The sequence below is a fragment of the Verruconis gallopava genome (genome assembly GCF_000836295.1).
Source record: "Verruconis gallopava strain CBS 43764 unplaced genomic scaffold supercont1.28, whole genome shotgun sequence".
In the NCBI taxonomy this organism is placed as follows: Eukaryota; Fungi; Ascomycota; class Dothideomycetes; order Venturiales; family Sympoventuriaceae; genus Verruconis; species Verruconis gallopava.
In genome coordinates this window covers 340,480-362,717 of record NW_015622164.1, presented here as the reverse complement: position 1 = coordinate 362,717, position 22,238 = coordinate 340,480, and the positions used below count along the sequence as shown (strand labels likewise).

General features: G+C 44.7%; 6 protein-coding genes across 6 annotated transcripts; 3 read left to right on the top strand and 3 right to left on the bottom strand.

Annotated features, from left to right (window-relative positions):
• Window positions 1-5,399: 5,399 nt before the first annotated feature.
• PV09_07356 (uncharacterized protein) lies at window positions 5,400-6,362 on the bottom strand (the record flags this gene model as incomplete). Its single annotated transcript, XM_016361113.1, has 2 exons — window positions 5,400-6,079; window positions 6,248-6,362. The coding sequence occupies 2 exons, from the start codon at window positions 6,360-6,362 to the stop codon at window positions 5,400-5,402; spliced, it is 795 nt and encodes a 264-aa protein (XP_016211189.1).
• Window positions 6,363-7,550: 1,188 nt separating this feature from the next.
• Window positions 7,551-8,650, top strand: PV09_07355 (uncharacterized protein; the record flags this gene model as incomplete). The annotated part of the gene is made up of 3 exons (XM_016361112.1): window positions 7,551-7,725; window positions 7,781-8,481; window positions 8,528-8,650. The coding sequence occupies 3 exons, from the start codon at window positions 7,551-7,553 to the stop codon at window positions 8,648-8,650; spliced, it is 999 nt and encodes a 332-aa protein (XP_016211188.1).
• PV09_07354 (uncharacterized protein) lies at window positions 8,478-9,350 on the bottom strand. The gene is made up of 2 exons (XM_016361111.1): window positions 9,101-9,350; window positions 8,478-9,049 (listed from the first exon to the last, which is right to left on the bottom strand). Exons 1-2 carry the CDS (start codon window positions 9,128-9,130, stop codon window positions 8,840-8,842), a joined length of 240 nt encoding a protein of 79 aa, XP_016211187.1. The 5' UTR covers window positions 9,131-9,350; the 3' UTR covers window positions 8,478-8,839.
• A 434-nt stretch (window positions 9,351-9,784) lies between these two features.
• Window positions 9,785-10,422, top strand: PV09_07353 (uncharacterized protein; the record flags this gene model as incomplete). Its single annotated transcript, XM_016361110.1, has 2 exons — window positions 9,785-10,100; window positions 10,178-10,422. The coding sequence occupies 2 exons, from the start codon at window positions 9,785-9,787 to the stop codon at window positions 10,420-10,422; spliced, it is 561 nt and encodes a 186-aa protein (XP_016211186.1).
• A 2,421-nt stretch (window positions 10,423-12,843) lies between these two features.
• On the bottom strand, window positions 12,844-15,835 carry PV09_07352 (uncharacterized protein). Its single transcript, XM_016361109.1, has 2 exons — window positions 15,589-15,835; window positions 12,844-15,537 (listed from the first exon to the last, which is right to left on the bottom strand). The coding sequence occupies exons 1-2, from the start codon at window positions 15,748-15,750 to the stop codon at window positions 12,958-12,960; spliced, it is 2,742 nt and encodes a 913-aa protein (XP_016211185.1). The 5' UTR covers window positions 15,751-15,835; the 3' UTR covers window positions 12,844-12,957.
• Window positions 15,836-15,964: 129 nt separating this feature from the next.
• PV09_07351 (dihydroneopterin aldolase) lies at window positions 15,965-17,264 on the top strand. Its single transcript, XM_016361108.1, has 2 exons — window positions 15,965-16,577; window positions 16,630-17,264. The coding sequence occupies exons 1-2, from the start codon at window positions 15,981-15,983 to the stop codon at window positions 16,816-16,818; spliced, it is 786 nt and encodes a 261-aa protein (XP_016211184.1). The 5' UTR covers window positions 15,965-15,980; the 3' UTR covers window positions 16,819-17,264.
• The last annotated feature ends 4,974 nt before the right edge of the window (window positions 17,265-22,238 follow it).

Below are 22,238 nucleotides of genomic sequence, written 5' to 3'. Positions count from 1 at the left end.
TATCCTTATTGCCTTGCTCATTCTGATCATTCTTGGCAAAATGATCAGAATGATCGCTCTGACCAATCATCGATACCCTAGTCGTCAGTCATTGGTTAATGCGCTCATTTTGATCATTTTCTCAAAAATGATCAAAATGATCACTCACATGACAAATCACGTGTTACTTCGTAACAATAGACCTCAACATACTTGTCCAAGTGTTCCCACAATATATGGTTCATGTATGCTTATATGGTAGCTGGGGTATTTATAAGCCCAAATAGCATTACCCTATACTAATAGTACCCTTAATAAGTGCTAAATACTATCTTATACTTATCACCCTGCTTAATCCAAATTTGATAGAATACTTCCGGTATATTAAACTTCATGAATTATCGAGCTCCTTGGAGTCGGTCTTATAACTCCTGGATTAATAGTAGTATTATACTATTCTTTACTATAATACTATTTAGGTATCTATAATCTATATAAAGTTATAGTCTACTATCAGGTTTAGATATATAGAATACTAGATATCTTATAGGAGACTTAGACTCTTCAATAAAACCTCTTTTTAGGTTTTCATCTAAGTACTTATCTAGTACTTCTCTTTGGTCTGCCCTAAGTAGGTAGATACCAAACCTTTTTAATTAGGATCCCTTTTTTAGCACTATTTCATAATTGAACGGCTGGTGCGGTAGCAAGGCTTCTTCTAAAGCCTCCTTCTCAAAAAGTTCCGCAAATTCCTTATACTCCGGAGGAATTTGGAACGCTATCTTCTGCTCCCCTTAGAGCTGATAAACAGCTACCGCCTCTACATCTTATATATTCTGCCATATAAGCTTTTTTATCTGCCCTCCAGTATGCTTCCTGGCCTAGGCAGGATATCAATCCTTAACTAGAGATATAGTTAAGGTTAACCAGTCAATGTGCGGTCTCTCATCCTAAAGCTATAATAATCTAAGGATGATATCCAAATCCCCAATATTAGTAACATTAAACATCCTACTAACCTTTTTATCTAATATTATTATGTTAACGGTTGTCTTATACTTAACTATACCTTAATCTAAAGTAATTAGGGTTCTATCAGCAGTAATAAGTGGATATGGATCCTTTTTCTTATTCAAAGGTAAATTCCATTCTCTTGCGTACCGACTGCTCAAGAAGTCTGCTGTAGCTCCTAAATCAATTATAGTCATAATAGAATTACCTATAATCTTAACTTCTACTATCAGCTTACTTTCCCCTAACTTATTAAGGCTTTAAGGTTCCTTTTAAGAGTTAACTATTACACCCCTTAATAGTTAACCTCCTTATTTCCTAAGAGGTAAGGATACTCGCTTTCACTGTTATCAAGCGTTTCTTCGCCTAACTCCCATTCCTCAGAACTTCCATCCGGGTTAGACATTATCTTGGTTACTTACAGGTTCAGTCAATATAACTTCTGCGGATCTTCAGAGTCTGGATCTGCATTCATCTGAAGTCCAATTCGATACAGGTCCTTAGGCAAAATCCATATAATAGCCCTTCTTGTTGAGTCATCTGTCATATAGATAAGCTTTATGATATATTTATAAATATTTTCTATTATTTTATTTTCTTTAGGGTCAAAATTTCTAATCACACTTTAGATTCCTTATTATAATAGTCTAATATCAATTAATATATGGTTATTATTTATGGTTCCCTATTATATCACTGGTATATAGTATCTCAGATATTAATAACTCTAAGCCGTGCAAAGATTGACTGGAAGATACTCATAGTATATATAACGATTATTACCCTTAATACCCTCAATCTGGAGTATTTATTATACCTATATGAAAGAAACCTTAGGTGGTCCATAAGGATATTCCTATGATAATTCTCCTGGATCCTTATTCTTACTATACTCCTAGAATCCATAATCTTAGACTTTATAATGACTAATTAGTAGTGCCCAATAGAACTTATAAGCTATATTTATCTGAATATTAGAATACCATTCTAAGATTCCGTGAATCATAGTCTCATCCCGTAGTCCTATATTTTGGTTTGGTCCCCATCAGTAAATATTATAAGAGCCTTTCTTAAATATAGTAATCTTCTGTGCTTGCACGCCTGTTTCCAGAGTCTTAATTAATTATTTCTTAGGCTTTGAATAATTTTGAGCAAAATATCCTGATTAGCCACACTTAAAATAATTTCCCGTGTTTTTCTTGAAATTCTTGGGCTTTCTTAGGGCTTGATCGCCCTTCTGGAGTTTATCTATCTCTATAAGCTGTGGTTTATAGTAATTGGTAGAGCATTATAATCTCCTATAATTAGATTAATATTTAGGTATCTTTCCTTACTTATCAAGCTTATTTTCAAATAGGATGGAATTAATCCTAATTACTGATTCAATAAGTTCTATAAAGGTAGATATCTCCTTCTCCTTAAGCTATAACTGGGCTTTGACTTCTGGCTTAAGTCCTGTGAAAAACTTGGTGTGAAGTATATCATCATTCTATTTTAAAATTACCGCCTATTTCTCAAATTTGACCGCGTAGGAACTCACGTCTGACTTCTAGTATAGTTCTAATAATTTCTTTTTAGCTAAGTGAGCCTCATCAACTTACTGAAAGTACTAATCTATTTCTCCTATAAATACTGAATAACTCTAGAAGATTCTCTTAATATTATGTGGAACATCTCCTTTCTTTAGGATATATTAATTAACTTACCTTTAGATCCAAGTATATATATTTCCCCTTAAGTAAGAAATAGTATATATAACTTTCTTTTCTTCAGTATTAAGCTTATCCTGGTTCCAATAAATATAAATTCCAAGCTAAGACCTGAAGGCTTTATATTTGGATCATTCCCCTTTAAAAGGTTTAAGTAGATTAACTTTTGATTGAGCCATATTATTATTAAAGAGATTCTTGCTTCCAGAATCAGAGTTTAAGTTGGATAAATCAGAGTCGTCAAATAATTGAGCGTCTGGTAAGACTTCCGGATCTCTTAGTGGTGGAGGTGGTGGTGGTACTACTATTCTATATATTAATAGCCCGGTAGTACCAGTAGTTAAAGTAACCTTAACCTTCTTCTTTAGTGGACCAGACTATTATTGACTTCCGCTACTTCTCTTAAAGATAGTAGACATAAGATATTATTCTTTACCCTATCCAATGATTCAGTGATTTAACTTTTGTTAGGAATACTTTCCTAATACTGACTAGCTTTACTAATATAAGCCACTTTGGAAGGGTTTAGCTTCCTAAAGCAGAGGAATAATGTATAATAAGAGCTTATTATGGAAGGAATATAATAAGATAGTTATATTTATGACTTAGAGTAGTCTGAGCTTCAAGAGTATAAGAATATATTTAAACTAACTACTAGTTATGCTAGACAGTTAAATCACAGCCTCTAAATAAGAGAATTCCTCCTTCCTTTATAGACCTGGAATATGAACGATCACTCTGATCATCCCATGATCAAGATGATCGCTCCTGCAAATCCTATTCGCTTATCCTTGGTGAACCAATAACACTTTCTGGCTAATGCAAGCTGATCATTCTGATCATCCCATGATCGAACTGATCACTTCTCTTACGTGACTTGTTACTTCGTAACACAATAGTGATAGTAACAGTAATAGCGGTAGTATGCAAATATAGAATAATTAAAAGGCAGTCTAATCAATTAATCTATAGTAAGGCTATAATAGATTGAGATCACTAAGACTAAGGGGGTGTGTCGCAAATCACATAAGCCTAACTTAGCAGATATTCTAGCTTATCTATAAGTTGCTTTAGGATTGAAACCTAACAATAACAATCTAATCCATCATACAATCAATACAACCTTTTGCACGATAATCACTTCCTTTTTCCTTCTTATGCGCTGCATAACAGCGATTCCTTTGCATGGCTTAGCTTAGCTAGGCACCCAAATGCAACACTTGATATCGCTCACGTGTGTCAAGGGAGTTATGGCTTTCTAACCTTACTCCTTCTCTGTGCAAGACTTTGTTTACAGGGCAATAACTACTCGAATTCTCCTTTCACGCTTTTCCATTGGTCGATTATACCGTTGTTGTGGACAGCTGTACTTCGGTGTCCTCTCATAGCTCGTTTCACGTCGGGGTGAATGCGCCTCTAGGCTCGTTACTATTCAGCAAATGCTCACTTGTCACGAGAGCACTTTCCAGATGATAGCTTTCAAAATTAAAGACATTTATTTGAGCGAATGGAGCATGTATGGGTAGTAGAAATATCCAAAGCTGCGGTACCTTCGTTTGGGTTTGCAAAGTGCACAGTGAGGGAGAAGATTGATCAAAAATATCTAGCCCATCATCGCCTTTGGAGGGCCAATTCGCGCTGCTAGCCTATCATCCAAGATCATCATCATATTGGGTGCTTTTATAATCGCAGTTTTCATACTTGAATGTTTCATCCAATGCAGTCTTTGGCTGGGAGGTCAACAGTTGATTAATAATATGTTCCTTGTCATCATGTACGAGATAAGTTGATCATTTACACCTATAATCCACTTCAGCCAGCTCGCGCTCTCAGATAATGCTTGACCATATTAGGCGATTTGCATTTTAAAGCAAATGATTTCTCCAAAATAAGTCCAAGAGCATCAACCTAGTACCAAATCGGCTCATCACAGCTACCAACATCTTACCCACCCATTGCCTCCTGTGCCAGATCGTCATCAGTAGCCTCACTGCGTTTATGAACAAGACGCATCGCGATCTCTCATGTCCACAAAATGTAATCATGAAGAATTATTGCGACCGGCAAAAATTCGATGTCGTTGATGAAATGCTGAAGGCGGAGTCTCGTGATGCGTGCGAGGTTGGACTTCAAAACTGATCGGACCTTGAATACCTCGTTCACAAAATGAATGTAATTCATATTCAGCTTCTTTATGATCAGATCTTTAGTCTATATTCGATGTGGTAGTTGCAAACATTGACATCAACAAACAGGAGACCATAATTGTTCGCAGTCCAGTTTGCCACGCAAGATTCAGGGCATTTACTACGTAAAACTTGATCTTCTTTGACACCGTGACACAACTACAAAAAGCTAAGCCCTCCTTCGCACAATTACATATTCAGAACTGCCCCTAAGACCTAGGTGTCGAAAGAAACTGTCCCACGTCTTCCTAGCTCTTCTTCGCTTTATGTCCTCTGTGAGCTCCCTATATGTCAAGGCAACAGTGGTGCTGTCTCTTGAGGACCTCGCATCACCGGAATCTCTTTTTCCAAGACATGAACGTCGAACGCTGTTACTAATTTCAGAGTGTGTCTTATACTGCTGATTTACGTTTAAAACTAACGGTGGTGATTTTGGCCTGTACACATTGTTACGTTTAGTCAACTGACTTCTGCCACTGGCACCAGATTTGGAAAATGGATTAGAATCCTGATCTTACCTTGCTTTTGATAAATTGCTTGCGGCTATATTTTCTAGCACTGAAGTTTGTTGCTGCAATTCTTCTAACTCTTCTTGCTCGGCCAGCAGCTCTTGTCTCTCTTTCTCCTGCCGTTTCAAGAGCTCGGAAGTCAAGATGTTACCCGCTGTCGTCTCTTCAAGAGGCATTCCTTGCAATAACTCGTTTATAATGTGTAAATTTGAGGCGTTTTGGTAGCGATCATGTAGTTCAAGAATTTCTGACGCAGTGTAAGTGCTCGTCAGTTCTCGACGTTCATCCCATCGAAAGTACGCAGCGCCCTTTGCACGCAAAGGCTTCCACACGCTTTCAGATTCAAGAAAGTCTCTTTCACGGTGTATTGCAAATTCAAACTCCTCCTCCGCTAATCTGTTCCACATACTAGTGATAAGAATTACACTAGGATAGAAGTCTTCACCCGCAATGGCACGAAGCAACTGCAAATTGATTCGACTTGAACCAGTCAATCGCCGGGAGTTGATCGTCTGAAAGTAAATTATCGCAATAACTCGAAGTTCCTCGGCTATCACAAAGCCAATGATCCGTTCCAGTATTTCCATATCAGATCGACTGGTGTCATTGAAGCCAGGTGTGTCGACTAGCACAAATTTTGCACCGTGTGCAGTAGTGTATTCCATGCCTTGTGGTTCAACAGTACCTTGACATTGTATAAGCCTCGAATTACCAATGGTTGAGTGAAGTTTCTCCAGTAGCTGAATTCGGCAACACGAAAAAAAAGACAGCTTTGCGCATTAAGCGCGCATTGTGCTATCAGGCAACTAAGCGTAGACGCCTCTCTTTCGAGAAAATAATTAGATAGACTTACACGACTGCAGACCATGACCAACTTTTGCTGGTAGACCTAGAGAGGCTAGAAAACTGGACTTCCCAGATCCAGTTGCTCCCAGCAACAAGATCGCAGTCTGGTCCGTATTTGCCATAGATATGTTCAAATAGAGTCAGAATAAAATGTCTTTTCTAAAAGAATTATCGTAAGCTCACGCTGATGTGGATTCTTTTTCGAAGACGTAGTGCGTGAAAGATCAGAAAGACAAACCAAGGCAGTGTCGATAGATAAGGTAATGGGATGTCTTTCCGATTAAGTGAATAACTTCCAACTTCACTGTTTCCTAAACATTCAAGGTTTCGATTTTCGACTCTCCAGGGCTGGACAGCAAAGTTTTGACGTTGACTGTGGCGAGCCCATCATGGTCCGGCTCAGAGAATTATGCAGAAATCGTAAATTGACGCGTACTCGTGATGACGAGGCGAAACGATCACACGCCTTCTAACCGGTCAGTACTGGACCAGATTCCAAACTAGTCATCCTTTGATGCATAATGAGCGGATTTTACCAGTGGAAGGCATCAAAACTGATTGCCACACCCTGTCCATTGGAGTGTGAGTCAAACGGGAGCGAAAGCAAATAGTCCACTAAGTTTTGTGAGTTGTCACACAGCCTGACCATTAACTAGGATGACCTTGCGTTTTCCTAGCGCTAATGTTCAGCTCATGCACGAATGCACGGCAAGGCTGTGATATCACGTGACCCTTGAAGCATTCGTCTGGGCTTTAAATTAATCAGCTTACCTGTCGGCGGCCTAGCTGGGAAAATAATGCTAAAAAAATTTAATGCTATCTGTTGGAATAGGAAATAACGCGACTCTTCATGCAGGTCGATGGGGCAGAACGATGTGGATATACGAAGGCTAACCCCAATTTCGGAACTTTCCATGAGAGAAGAAAGGACCTAAAGCAGCTGAAGCTTTGGAGTAATGCGACATGAACGCTCTCAAGCCGCCTCGTTTAATTTGTGGCTTGGTGCGGCTTATCATATGACTGAGGGAGCTCATGTTAAACGCCGGATCTGTCGAGACCGGTAGAGATGAGGCCGCGGCATAGCCCACGAATGGAGCGGACAAGGCTGGATTGTATTAAGACACAAGACTCTGAAGAGTATTAGCATGCTCCCAGGCCTTTATCAGGTCACCCATCGCCTTTTGCCTTCAGAAATCTCGTCTCAACAGTGGCCTTGGCTTTGACGCAGCTTTCTCGATTACGTCCACGAGCCCAGCCACAAAGAGCCTTTGCAGCTCCTGTCGCCACTAGCAAGCAAAATCCAAGCCCAAATGGCATCGCAATATTCGATTGGCAGAGTTCGTGCATCTTCAAGAGCGAGATGTCGTTCGAACGATGATCCAATCCTAATTGCTGTTATTGGTGTGACGGGGGCTGGAAAATCTACATTCATAAATCGCGCCGCGGGAAGAAACATTCTACAAGTTGGACATACCTTTGACTCATGTATGTTAATGAGAAACAAATTAGCAATGAATTGAAGCTAAATATAGGGGGAAAGGCACTCAATCTGTGAATTGCGTACGGACGGAGATTGACGGAAGAGAGGTCTTCTTGATCGATACCCCCGGATTTGACGATTCCCAGAGGACAGATGCGGAGGTACTCGAAGAGATATCCGATTGGCTAACCACAACGTTTTGGGAAGGGATATACCTGAACGGAATCATCCTCTTACAGCCCGTCGAAGGATGTCGCGGATTGGGATCTGAACGTCGACGTACTCGCTTGTTCCAGAAAATCTGTGGACCCGACGCTTATAGCCATGTCGTTATTGGAACTACCATGTGGGGCAAGATCCGCAATCGAGTAGACGGCGAAAATATGGTTCGACAGCGAAGAGATTCGGAAGAGTTTTGGGCAGCGCTTATTCGCAGGGGTGCAGAGGTCGTCGAGCACGAGGACACCCGGGAGTCAGCTCTTAACATCATCCGAAAGGTTATGTTTAAGAATAAGACCATTTTACAGCTGCAACAAGAGCTCGCGGAATGCGATGGAATTCTTCATAGGACTGCGGCGGGCAGACAGCTCGATCAAGACCTCGGCCAAAGCAGCGAGAGGAGAAGGCGTGAATTGGACGCAATCATCTCGGAGAGAGACGCGTTTCGAAAGTCGACACAAGAACTCGAAGAAAGAATCATGGAGCTCATATCGTTGATAGAATCGATAGAAGACCAGAGAACCAAACTGCAAAACACCGAGGTTTGTGCTCCCGACTTTGTTTCATTCGTCATGCTTACGTGCCTAGGTGAGAGCGTCATCTTCCAAGCCACAATGGATTCAAGCATTTGCGGCTTTGGGTACTTTGGGTGTTGGGGCAGCCACAGCGGCCATTCCACTGGCAACGGGTGGTTCATGCACAATTCTTTAACCTGAAAAATCCCGAACTACGCACTGGACAAGTGCTGATACAAGTAATTGCCTAGGATGAACCATCGGCGAAAAAAAAATGAAAATCCGGTTGTATTGTTCAATGAGATTGAGGAGAAGCCTGATAAGATGCTTAACATCATCGAAGACCCCACAAGACGTCGAAAGTTAACAGGACAAAGCATAGCCTTTATGTCTTTGATCGAAACACCAAGTTCGCGAATGGAGATTTCTCCGAGTTGAGCTCCTGATCTTTAGCAGACTCGGATTTTTTTGAGCGACATTGTCCTTGGCCAGCATCTAGCCCAGACATGTAAAATTCAATCACCTCCATGATGTCCTGATATTGGGTACTGTCCTTGCCAAGTGTTGCTTCGGCATTTCTGAGGTTTATTTCAAGCTGCTCCTTGTCAGGATTTTTTTTCGATATGTCAGCAGTGGGCAAGCCTACAACTCTTAGCATTTCAGCATTGGTCGTCATTTTGAGGGAACCAGAACGTTCATTCAAGAATCCGCAGATTGAACAAATGAAGTCAGCCAAGTCATTCAAATCAGTTCGAGGTGGCCTGCTGCTAAGATTGAAATAGAGATCTGCGAATTCAGCCAATGAGTTGTACTTTTACCCCACCAAGGTGCATCTGACAGTTTTGATGGAGGTTCAGAAGTGCTAGCTAAAGGTTACGTTGTTGAGCTTGCGTGAGCAGGTCCAGTTGACGAGAAGGCGTAGTTCTTTCGCGCTAGTCAAGCCCACTTCTCTTTTAGACCAAAGCCAAGCCATGTAGAACCGAAGGCGTTGATTGAGCACGGCCTGCGCCTTTTTGTATTTTCCCCTTTGGTCTTCAAGATAACTAAGCTCACTTATCGCCACTCCAAGATGCAACTCCCGTCGGGCTTTGAAAATGTAGTGTATAAATGCACAAGTTTTTCCAACAGTCTTGTGAACATTCCGTACCTTGTTCTCTGTTCGGCTTAAAGTCATCGACGCCAAATTCAACTTCACTCGCTTCGTTCCAATAGTCATGGCATTTGAACCAAAAAAAAAAAAAAAAAAAAAATCAAAGGACTATTCTTCGACATATACGCTACCTTAATCAACTGGGAAGATGGATTGTGTGCGCATCTTCTTCGCTTGACCATGCTTCCAGACCTTCCGGAAAACAGGACCAAGCTTCTTCGCCTGCATGCCACAATCGAGAAATCTGTCGAGCATGAGCATCCCTCTTTGAAGTATCCACTTGTCCTTGAAGAGGTGTACGCGCGTATCGCCAACGAACTCGGCATTTCGTTCGACCGAGACCAGCAGATTTCTTACGGTCGTCAGATTGGTGACTGGCCCGCCTTCCCAGATACAGTAGAAGCGATGAAAATACTTGCAAATCACTACAAGTTGTTTGTTTTGAGCAACGTCGATGAGGATTCTTTCAGGCGCACATGTTCGGGGCCTTTGAAAGGTGTGCATTGGGATGGCATTATACTGCCGAACACATCGGATCATATAAATCTGATCCGAGAACTTATGAATAAATAGTCGAACGCTTTCAGGAAATAGGCATTTCGAAGGAGGGCGTGGTAATGGTGGCTCAGAGCTTGGATCTCGATCACATGTCATGCAAGACTCTTGGTTTTCCGCCAGGAGTATGGATTGCAAGAAAGGGAGCTATCATGGGAGGTGATAGAAAAGAACTTGAAGACCAAGGCCGCATAGAGCTAGGAGCAGTCTACGAAACTTTGGGTGAATTTGCCGCCGCTGTTCAAACGGCCTTTATGGAGTGACGTCTTCTCTGTGAATGTTATTCGATAGTACTCATATCCAAATTAACATCATCTTCGTGCCTTCATTTTTGAGAGTAATTCTCGAACCTGGCAGATAAGGCACCTGTCTTACTGCAATCAGCACCATGTCGTTGAGCAGCCGGACTAGATTAGGCTCCAACGCATACGTAACGTGTCTCCTATGCACTTCAGGCAGGAGTAAGTTAGAGCAATTTGAAGCGGTTGAGTAATCCTGTACGACCTTATAGGGTGTCAGACCAAACCTTCAGCTGCTGAGCTCAAAAAGTCTGCGGACTTGGACAACATTTTAAAGGGACTGGGATCCAATTAGCATAATGCAATTTCTTATTAATGTCATATTCTTGCGAAGAGAATCGCGCCGCAAAAGCTCTAACGAATATGATCAACTGTTATGGTCACTTTGCTTAAAAAAAAAAAAAACATAGGCTTGGCACGAGTAAATATATAGGAGAATAGAGCTACGACCGTGGTACACCACGCCACTCGAAATATAGCGATTGAATTCAATGATTCGGTGGCCTTGAACATTCTAGGGGTTCGGGAGTAAATTCTAGATTGTGAATTGGTCTAAAGTCTTTACAAGTTGAAATGTTGATAAAAGCTGAGTAATCGATTCCTTCGACTTCGTCCATGTTGCTAGAATAGGAAATCGTTCCCTTTGCTGTTTTCGGCATAGCGTTGGTTCAAGAAGTAGTTATTTAGATTGAGCTTACCAATGCATGAGTGATCATATCTACATGAAGTGTTGACCTAAGGATTGCAAAATATAAGGGTTTCTATCTTGGACATGACATGATTAGTATTCTAGTTTCCAGATCTGACATAGAACATATGCATACTATGGAAAGTATAAGCGCTCAGCGCTGTAAACAACACCCAAGATGCAAAAAATCATTCCGGTTATCGAACCACCAGATTTATCCAGTACATGAAACTTGGAGCAATAGCTAGCAAGATCTGCAGAAGGTGATTAGTATTCTTCATCCCAAATCGAGCACACCACAACTCCGCTCTTCGGAGATCGACAACAGTACTCATCATAAACATCGAACCAAGTTCAAGAATAGCACCACTAGCTGAGCCATTACGAATGGGAAGTATTTAAAGGATGAGATCAAGCAGAGCCAAATCAGTTCATTTCTTCCATCCTGTAACTCCTTTGAACTGCACACGGCTTGACATCCGTTGAGCACCGCTGTACTACGTCTTATCTCACAGTATGGACGCAACAAACCTTACCGGAACTGAATACCCAGCCTATCGAGGCATTGAAGGCAAAATAACTGCAACTCCAGCAAAGATTCCCGCTCTTGGCTCAAAGGATGTACTTGTGAAATTGACTCATACAGGGGTGTGCTATACTGACCGCGAGTATTACCGTCTCGGCGCTCCATTGGCTCTAGGTCACGAAGGAGTTGGTGAAGTTGTCGCCGTGGGATCCGGAGTTACCTCCATCAAACCAGGCGACCGTGTTGGCGGTGGTTTTCACAAGAACTCGTGTGGAAACTGCCAGTACTGCCTTTCTGGAGATGATATCCACTGTTACGAGCGTACAATCTTCGGCGAAGGGGATTATGACAATGGTACCTTTGCGCCGTACTACATTGGGAAAGAAACTTTTGTACACAAGGTCCCGGATGGTCTCGCAAGCGAGCACGCCGCACCTCTCCAATGCGCGGGAGCAACAACATACAACGCGCTCGTGAACACGATGAAGGCAGGTGATAGGGTCGGTATCGTGGGTATTGGAGGCTTGGGGCATCTAGCCATTCAGTTCGCCTCACACATGGGTGCAGAGGTCGTTGTCTTCAGCACGAGCGTGGATAAAGAAGAGGAGGCAAAGGGTTTCGGTGCCAAAGAGTTTGTTCTCCTGGACGAGCCTCACAAAATTAGTGCCCCTTTGCAGGTCCTTATCGTTTCAGCTAATCGGTATCCAGATTGGCCCAAGTAAGACTATAAGCTCCCAATCAATGAACAAAGATATCATCTAACACGCAATGTAGGTTCCTGACTAAAGATGTTTTGGCTCGAGGAGGCACGGTTGTGCCCCTACCTGCCCCCACTTCCGGTCCACTTACTCTTCCAGCGGACAGGATGTTTTGGGATGGCTACCGGATCCATTCATCTCTTGTTGCGTCCAGAGCTCGACACGAAGAGATGCTCCAATTTGCAGCATCGCATGGTATAAAGCCAATGGTTGAAGTCAGCAAACATACAGGTGCGGAGAGTGTCTCTAAAGCTATTGAACGACTTGAATCCGGCAAAGTACGCTATAGAATGGTCCTAGCATTTTAGTGGCGTGTATCTCAGCAACGCCAAAGGTGCAGTCGGACAAAAATTTAAAGAGCAGTCAAATTAAAGTAGGCAAACAAATCTCAGTTCAATGCACGAAAATGGATGGGCTCGACTCAGCACTGTGATGTGGAAGTATGATGCATAAAAATAGTCAAAGATTGTTTACTACATGCCATGCCTCATTATACCATCTATTGTCTTTGAAGTGCTCGTCTCTACTCAGTCATCGTCGTAATCATTCCAACCCAACACGTCATAGATAGATTGCTCTTTCATCTCTTCCCGATATGGATCACGTGAAGGGTTTTTTTTAGGGGTAGTATCCAGAACTTCCGGTGAACGAGGCGGAATTGTAGGCTTGCATTTAACAGGAGTCGAAGGAATTGCAGACGGCTGTACTGATTTGGGTACGGCCAAAGTATGTGCAGATTTGCCTTTCATCGGCGTACTAGGTGCTGACATGCGTGACTTTTGCGAATACTTGACCTCTTGGAGAGACGAATTCGATGGCACACGGCCAGTACTAATGCTTTTAAGTTGCCGACTCTGTTTCATCTCAGGTGACGGTCCGAGTTTATCAGGCTCCAACTCATCAACCGCCACAGCTTTCGCTGATTTTTTTGAAGGTGTCGCAGATATCGTTGGCCCCATATTCGAAGGCATTGAGCGTGAAACAACTGGGGTTGCATCAACAACATCAGCATTTGCAGCCCTATAGCCAGATGATGGTATAACATAGTCCCCAGAGGATGGAGCGTTTTGCTCCTCTAAACCGTCTTCCTGAGTGAGTTGATCATGACCGAGAGTCCTAATCGTTCTTTGGTGCTTGGGGGTTGCCGTCACTTGAACATTTCGCACATTTTGCAACACCTTTCGGACAGGACGCATCGTCCTTTTCCGCATGCTTGCACTACCTAAGCTCCGCTGATCAGCTGCATCAACAAGTTCGCGAACTGCCTGGCCACGATTGGGCTTCTTAAGGGTGTTAATGGCGTCCTTGAGCTCCTGCTCAATCTTTGCTTTTTGCTTCAGCTTGGCCTCCGTAGCCGTGGAGATAGCTGTCAAGTCCACTGTGCGCTGCTGCAGATGCCTGAGTTGGCTCATTGAGTCACGACGAGACGGCTGAGCGAGCGGAACATCTAGAAGAGAGAGCTCGCTCGCCTCGCGTTTAATCCGCGGGATGGCTTGAATATCCGTAAGTGATCTTGACAGTGACGGTTTCCTGGACCGCATCAAAGCGTTTACATCTGATAGAGTCTTTTGTAACGGTCTGCGAGGCCGTTTCTCTCCTGGTTTAACAAGCGTCTTCCCTAACTTTTGAGCTTTCAACTCCTCAGGCTTCGCTGGTGAAACCGTGACAGGTCCTCCAAGCTTTTTGTTGACGAGAGAAGCTTGCGAAGGTATCCGACTCTTGTAGAAGGGAATGACAACATCAGTACAGAAGCCAGCAAGGAGATCTTGCTCGTAAAGCTTCTCGGTGTTCTCCGCTGAGCTATCTTGCTTCTTATCTATACTTTCGCCTATATCTTGCTCGATTGACTGCCAGATAGAGAGTTTGTCTAGAAGAAGATCAAGCAGCAAATCAAGATCTTGCTGCTTCTTACCCTTGGCCTTCGTTTTCTTTGTTCCAGCTGATTTTCCATCGTCCACATCCTGCTTTTCGGTAGCTTCCCCCGTCTCGGATTCTTTGGTCATAGTATGTGCTTCTTTGAATTCGGTTTGAGCCTCTAGTGCCAGTAGCTCCAAAATAAGAACGATTTGGGCAAGGGTTTCTCTTCTTCGCAGATCGCCCACTCTGCGGCGCACCAACTGCTCGAAAGTTTCATCTTGTCGTGCTCTTGAAGTCGCCGAATGATTGTCCAGCCACCAGCGTCTACAGAAGTCCTCCTCAATAGGATAGAATCCTTCCCTGGAAAGCTTAGGTGATTTTTTTGACCTCCTCTTCTTAGCTGGCATAGACCCGTTGAGCTCATCATCTGACAATACCTGCACTGGGAAACTCTTGATGACCTCTGGCAGCTTCTCACGATATTTCTTGTCCATCTGCGTCATCGAAAGGAGCATTGCTCTGAGATGTGTCGTGAATGTGATCAACGCAGTGCCATTTGTATTTGCCGCAACCGTGTTTCTAGCCCGAGAGAGTGGGCCCTTCACGAAGAATGCAAGCGATGTTTTTGATATGTAAAGCGCCTCCAAATACTGACGTATTAAGCCTTCAAACATCTCGTCAGGTTTGGGACTTTCCATTACGGGAGCAATGATGGCATCCTGTGAGAAAGCGGCCTCGCTTGAGTCTTTCGATAACACAAGAGCAGGAGTTGGGTTGGTAATGTTTTCGGGTGCTTCCTGGGCGTATTTTGACGGTGGTGCCATGCTAAGCTTGACACGTTTATTCGAAGCCGGGGTTCCTTCAGACCTCATTTTGATAACAGCGGAACTCCACCACTTTTTATTACCATGACTGTCTTCGACGTGTTGTAACGCATGTCCTGAGCCTTCTTCGATATATCCTATCTTGACCCAGGCGGACAATTTACACAAAGCATAAACCCTTGGCTTCACTCGTTCTACGGCAACCAGATCCGTTGACTTGGTCAGATTAGCAATGAGCAGGAGCCCGTCAGATGAACCAGCATTGTTGTGTTCCAAAGATTCAATATTTGCCGTGAATAAACGGGAAGGAGACAATAAAGAGCCAGCAGCTGAAGTATCCAGGAAAGACAGTGGTAATCGTGAGCGGGGTACAAGGCGTAAAGGTCGAAGTAGGATTGGCTTGTCGTAGATGGAACCTGGATACATCTGCGAAAAGAGTTAGATATCACGCTAATATAGAGAGCGGAGAGACTATACACGTATGTGGATATCTTCTACGGCCACTGGATCGGTTTCGCCTTCATCTCGTTTCCTCTTCTGCGAACATGGTGATTGTAAGCGCATACTGCCACTCGCGGTGTGGACATGATTCGGCGCCGAGAGTGCTGGAGTTTGCACCTCAGCCGCGATATTGGTCATGACCACATGTATGGATCATAAGGTCGAGGCACAAAGCTTGCCTCATAAGAATGCCTTGAGCTAACAATTCAAGCACGCAAATGCCGAGACCAGAGGTAACGCTTCTCTGGAGAAAACCGGTCGCGTTGAGGCGCGTCGAGCCTGAGGCATCAAATTGTTGGCACCTCACAAACTCAGCCTGAGCACGTGCATCCAGCACCCACTTCTCTTAACCCAGTGACTCATTTGCAATGGATGTTCTTGACCTCCTTCTAGAGAGCTCCTCGGACTCGGTGAAACGATGGAAGCCAGCTGCGTCTGATATCGTTTTTGTCCGCGATGTCCAAATCCAGGCACGTGTAGGGTCAGATGCTTGGGAGCGCGACAAGGCACAGCCAGTCATTGTTTCCGCGAGGTTGCCGTTTTCAATCTCGCAAGCCGGAAAGACTGATGACATATCTCATACTCTCGATTATCGTACCATTTACAAGACCATCCGATTTTTTGACACGGGAGAAAGCGCAAGCTCCACTCAACATGGAGGGCTAATAAGTCTTACTGAGACAATTGCGGACGCGCTTAAGGTTGAACAAGGGGCACAGCTCGTCGTCGAGGCACCTAAAGCATTCTTACATTCAGATGGTGTCATTGTTAAATTACATTGCCTAGACTCTGACCGCACACGTCTTGCTGCTTTGGCTATAAAACAACTACATATACCCTGCATCATTGGAATAGGTGCACACGAGAGACTGCAAAAACAGCCCGTCATCGTTGACTTAGCTGTTCCGGCAAGCGAAATCAAGAGCAGTCATTCCTTACCCAATCTGCTTCGCAATGTCTTTACGGTAATGGTAATCCACCGCGTGCACGACTTCCTTCTATGCTAACGTAGCTTAGAAGTTCGAAAGCTCAACTTTTCTTACTTTGGAAGCTTTTGCTACAGCTCTTGCTCGGTACATTGTTATGGACCTCCCCTTTACCAAAGTAGCAGTGAGCGCATACAAGCCAAGCGTTTTTAGCATGGCTGAAGGCCCTGGAGTTCAGATATTGCGCAATGCAGAATATTTTGAGACAGAGAACGCTTAATTTACATCTACGTCAGAATTAAATTTCATTGGCAAGACCTCGTAATTCATTTTTTGTTCATCGCTATATCGTCTGGTCTCTCAGTATTACTGCTGAAGGATATCTAGATAATCCAACGAGCGTCGGCTCTTCAGGTGGGTCAAGCGGGCTTACTGTTTGTTCTCCATCAAAGTTGTATCTGGCTACCTCAGAGCTGGGTAAATGATATACTTCTCCATTCCTTGGTAGTACCATCGGTAAGTTTGGATTCAGCAAAGGATTGAGTGTCAGTGAATTGCTGTCATTGTACCCGGGAGCTAGATGACGGTCATAACTGCATTCAGATATATCCATCGATGTACTCGCGAATGAAGGCGGTCGTTGATGATGTGATACGGCATGCTCAACTGAAGGAGGCGATGAAGAACGGCTCGGGATTTCTGAACTTGTTGGCGAAGTTATTGCAGGACTAGATTGCTTTGCATCATGTGCCCACATGCTGATCCGGCTGGCAGGCATCGATGCCGTGCCATTAACGAGCGACAGTTGGCTAGTAGTGTTTCTAGTCCCCCGTGCACCACCTCTTATTTTTCTTTTCTTTCCGATGATCGTGGGAAAGAAGGTCCGTCCGTATTTACCAGCATCTGAGTCGATTGACAGGGTCGGCGGAGGTTGTCGTGCATGCACAGTGCACCAACATGTTAGAAGAATGATGGCAAGAAGTGCGAATAAGCCGATCCCTATGAATGCGGCAATCTGGCCTGCTTGTTTAGCCCTCTCGAGCTGGTGGATTTGTGTAGCGTTCAGTGTGGCTTGAGGCGTTCCAGTAACGGTGAGAGTGACTGTGATGAAGCTTGGAGAAACTTGCGACATCTTGAGACACAACTTTGATTGTTGCAGTATAGAAGCGCAAACAGTGTTTTTTAAATTTCCTCTCTGTTCGTATAATTCGTATTCGTCGTATTTACCTGGCAAAGTGTAGAGGGAGCGCAGAGAGACGTGTAGAGGCGAATGTCTAGCTAGTGTCCTATCACATATCTAGATCGAATCAAAAGTGAATATGTGATTGTATTCGTGGATATTTCTTGTAGACTTTCGCAAATCTACGAGCGGGTCGGCTTTATTGTATACGGCACGTCGAAATCACACTTCAGAGTCTCAGCCTGGCTGGCACAGCAATAGGCTTGGTTTCCAAATCATGTATAACTAGTAACCACAGAGCAGCGGCAGACATAAAAATTACGAATAGGGTAAAAATAGGTCTCATCCAAGTGAGGCTGCAGCTAGAGGCTTCGTTCAAAAGAACAAAACGTGGCATTGCGCTTCCGGATAGAGCAAAACCGCATGCAGGACATGAAGGGAGAGGCGAATGAGAAGCTGGGTATTCGGCAAGCAAGCAACTGGAGAGACAGTTCCGGGCGGATAAAGCCGTTGCAGCTGAAGAGTCGTGCATATATGGAGTGAATACCAACAAGTGCACAGCCTTGGCAGGATTGCCCGCCTAGAACCAGAATGTGTCAATCTTGGAAATACTCTCACGGTACGAGAGTAGATCTAATACCTAATTCGACATGCGACAGAAGCTGCGCAAGAAGCTGTGGGGGTTTGATACACTGAACGGCTTTAGATGATCCAGAGTTCGCAATCCAGAACGAGCGTTTCTCCACGACGGATGGATGCATACGTTCTATTGTAAATCTTGTAATCGAGACAGACGGCACGATCGCGTTTAAACGAGATAACGGATCATCGCGGTCGGCGCTGACGATATGCAAAGCCGTGGTATAACCTCATTCTAAAAAAAGGTCAAGTGGTGAATGCTGCGCCTCGGTCTCCCTCCCTCGTTTCATCAAGCGCGCCCACACGCATGAGATTAGAACTAGTTCTAGCGTTTACGCATCATGAAAAACTTGAGATGAGAACGCTGCTTATTTCACCTGATAGTGGAGGCACCAGGTCGTCTCCCAGATCGCACACTTCCTTTCCAGAGTCAGATATGCTAAATAAGACTGACAAGTTAATTTCCAGAAGATCGTGGGACCAAGCCAACGACCGTATAATTTACATGCTGTGTGGCTCTTAACACTTAGACCCAGTGCAGCAAATATATGCAGCACTTCTGGATTTCCCATACGCTGCTTATGAAATTTCCTTATGTTACGCCCAAAACGCGATAAGAATGCGGCAAAGTGCTGCTGACAAGGCTACTGTGAACCAGAATTGTGACGTGAGCTTTGTGGTTTCCACACAGGGCCAAAGCCAAAGGCGTGTTTAATCTTTAGCACGCATCAGCTCCATAAGGTTCTCTGCCATATTGCCAACTCATTGTACTCACATACCCCGCAGCCTTGCAGATGGACTAGCTAAGCGAGAGAGGCCGTCGAGCATAAGGCAGCACCGGCCCATCCTGAACAACCCGCATGAAGGAATGGGAAGAGAAGAATGACCCGCTGTTTCCGATGCAGAAAACAGCACATCTCATGCAAGCCATCATCTGATAGGAGTACTAGGGAGCTTATGAAAGGCGAGCTTTCGAGCGCGTAGAAGCTCTATATGAAACTTGTTCAGCCTGACGCAAGCATCCTTGCAGTGGTCCCAGCATGCAGTTCTGTCTCAAATAACCTCTCCTCTGCTGGCCGCAGTGCATATCAGGCTCCCTACGACGGAAGAAGAAATTCCTTCACATGTTGCAGGTCAAGTGCAAAGTCGTTGCCCACCAAAAGTCAAAGCCTATGATCAAAAATTAGCCCACGTAACATCACAGTCAGCATTGTTCGGTTGCACGGTAAAAGGGTACCATTGTCTAACCCTCTCCACGATGTGAAGGACAGGCGCGAAGAGCGTTGGCAGTGTGCTTTCGAAGCAAACAGTCTCGAAAGCCTTTTTAAACAGAAAAAAAAACCTTCGCAAGCTTACCGGCTTGAAGGTTCAAGTCGCAAGACCAATCCACGATAGTCCTCGCCCTTGGAGTTGAAAATAGGCTATTGGAATGTTCTCAGCCGAAGCCTAAACATATGACAGTAACGATCGCTTATTCTGGATCAAAAGATGAGTAGCATGGTATTTTAATAAGGCCTATATCAAGAATATCCTCAAGAGGATGAACCGACTAAGCAGTACGTTAAATGCTGCTCTTGAGATAGTGCGTGGCTCGTACTGCAAGTCCATCTGGGAATGAGAGCAATATTCGAAAAAAAAAAATTTCTAGCATTTATCAAAGATGGCACCACGGTTAACCACGAGGCTCTACCCCTCTTTCATGTGGATGGCATCAAATGTGAGGCTTCGTTACCTCGCTCAAGCTATGATGGCATCGATGAAGGACACCCAAGTAGTCATTTAGACGCCGGGAAAAAACCAGAGCTTAGCATAGTGGCTCTCAACCATTGATTTTGCGCCTGGGAATACCACTTACTATCGCACGAGGTGTACGTAACTGGACTTCGGACTTTAGAGTCGGCAGCTAGGAGAAAGCCAAGACGCTCTTTCGTCCTAGTGTTCCCGATTCTTCTACATAGGGCCTTACTAGGACATATGAGAAGAGAATCTGGCACTGTATACCCATTCCTCAATTATAAGGCCAGATTGTGCAGTCGCCTTTAAAGCTGCTTCAAACGATACCCACGTGGATGAAATGGAGATGACCTAAAGTGAGCTCTTCAGCTCATGGGATGTACAGAAAGCAGCATAAAGAGACCCCCATTTCCCTTCGCTGATTAGAGTTATCAGAGCACTTTGGGAAGGGTATTCCAACAGCTATGTCCCTGTAGATTTGTTGGACGAAATGCTCTGACCAGGGCTAGACAAGGAGCAAGCGTATTCACGTACCTCACGAGACGCAGTAGAGATATTACACAGACAACTAGTGATGACATCACGGTTAGCACCTGGTGCCAGAGAAGAGCTGAAACCCGATCTCGAGCGTGAAGCGCTCGCCAGCGATCATGAAATTAGATAGTATATGCTAGATCATCTACTCGTTACTTATCACGATGTGTTTGGTACGAGAACGAGCTGAAAAGGGATGTATAGCTTCAGATTCCAGATATTCTCAAAAGGGTATAGGTGGAGGCTGATTGCTCCAAGCGCTTATAAAGGATTGCTTAGAGGAGCTTATTAGTTACCCGAACAACACGATCATCCCATCGGCGTTCCCATCCATGGTACGAAAGAAAATATGACCAGTTGTGCTGTAAGTCACACTCGCAAGGTGAACAGCACATTTCACTAACCAGCCAACCGAGCCATTCGTAGTTTGGGCAAGCCTCAAGCTCAAAGTCTGACATCTCAACATGACTTCGTTCCCTACATAACAAATCCTGGCATCATACCTAGACTCTTTCTGTCGTGGGAAGAGCAGATGGTCCTAGGTTTCCAATCATGTGCGAACAAAAGTGAAGGAGAAAAAAAACGGTGGTTGAAATATGTTGGATCCTCATCCACAGGGTTCCAGGCAAGCCCAACTAAAGGGACTAGCCGGATGCTCGCCTTTTGACAGCCTCAATTCGAGTATGTTGCGTATACGCACTTTGTCAATGTCGAGCGGGGGCCCGCAAACTATAATTCCGGTCTCCCATGATCCGACCGCGAAGATCTCCGGCGCGACGGGACGTTCGTGAGTTGTAAGGGATCTGGACCGGTCGCGAGGAGACGACGTCCTCCGCCCGTTTCAAGAAGCGTACATCTGCACGGTTCTTCCCCTCTGCCCTCGCTGGCGTTCCTCCGCATGCGCCAGCTCCTGTGATTCATCAGACACTCCAGCGAAACGACGCATCTCATTTGCCCGCATCGTAGCGGCCGGCGAATTTATCAAGTTGCAAAATCAACGGGAACGAAGCCGAAGCGGGTTTTTTCAAGCGCGGTCTCTACCGCCGTGTTCATCGTCACAGGCCGCAAGGTAGACAAGACACGCGCGTGTTGACAGAGACGGAGTTTCCGGAGCAGCAGCCGGAATTCTGTGCGGTATCCCGCTTCCGGGGACGGAGCACGACGTTGGTTTGAGCGTCGGCCGTGGACGTCGTCACCGCTGCCAATGACGCGAGGGTAAGGCCATGGGGCACATGTTCCTCTGCGGCGACGACAGGAAGATCCGCGTTGGGCAAGAGTTCCGCCTGATGGGCGTCTCGGGCAGACAGCACTGCAGCGACGCGATCGTTGCTGCTGGCTGGACCTCGAGATGGAGGCGAGCTGGAATAAGGTGGGCGCCAGACCGTCGGCTCGTGGCCGACGTCCAGCCGCAGGAGGGGAAAGGGCCGGACGGCCTTGATGAGAACGAAGGCGACGACGACCGCCAACGTGGTCTGATACATCATGGACGACGCTTTCTCGATGCAGCAGCGTGACAAGGAGGCGAAAGAAGAGCGCAGCTGCAGGAAGACTGTGAGAGAACCGAGCGGGCGTCACTTGACGCAGCGCTTGTCCCTCCTTTTAACGTTCCCTCC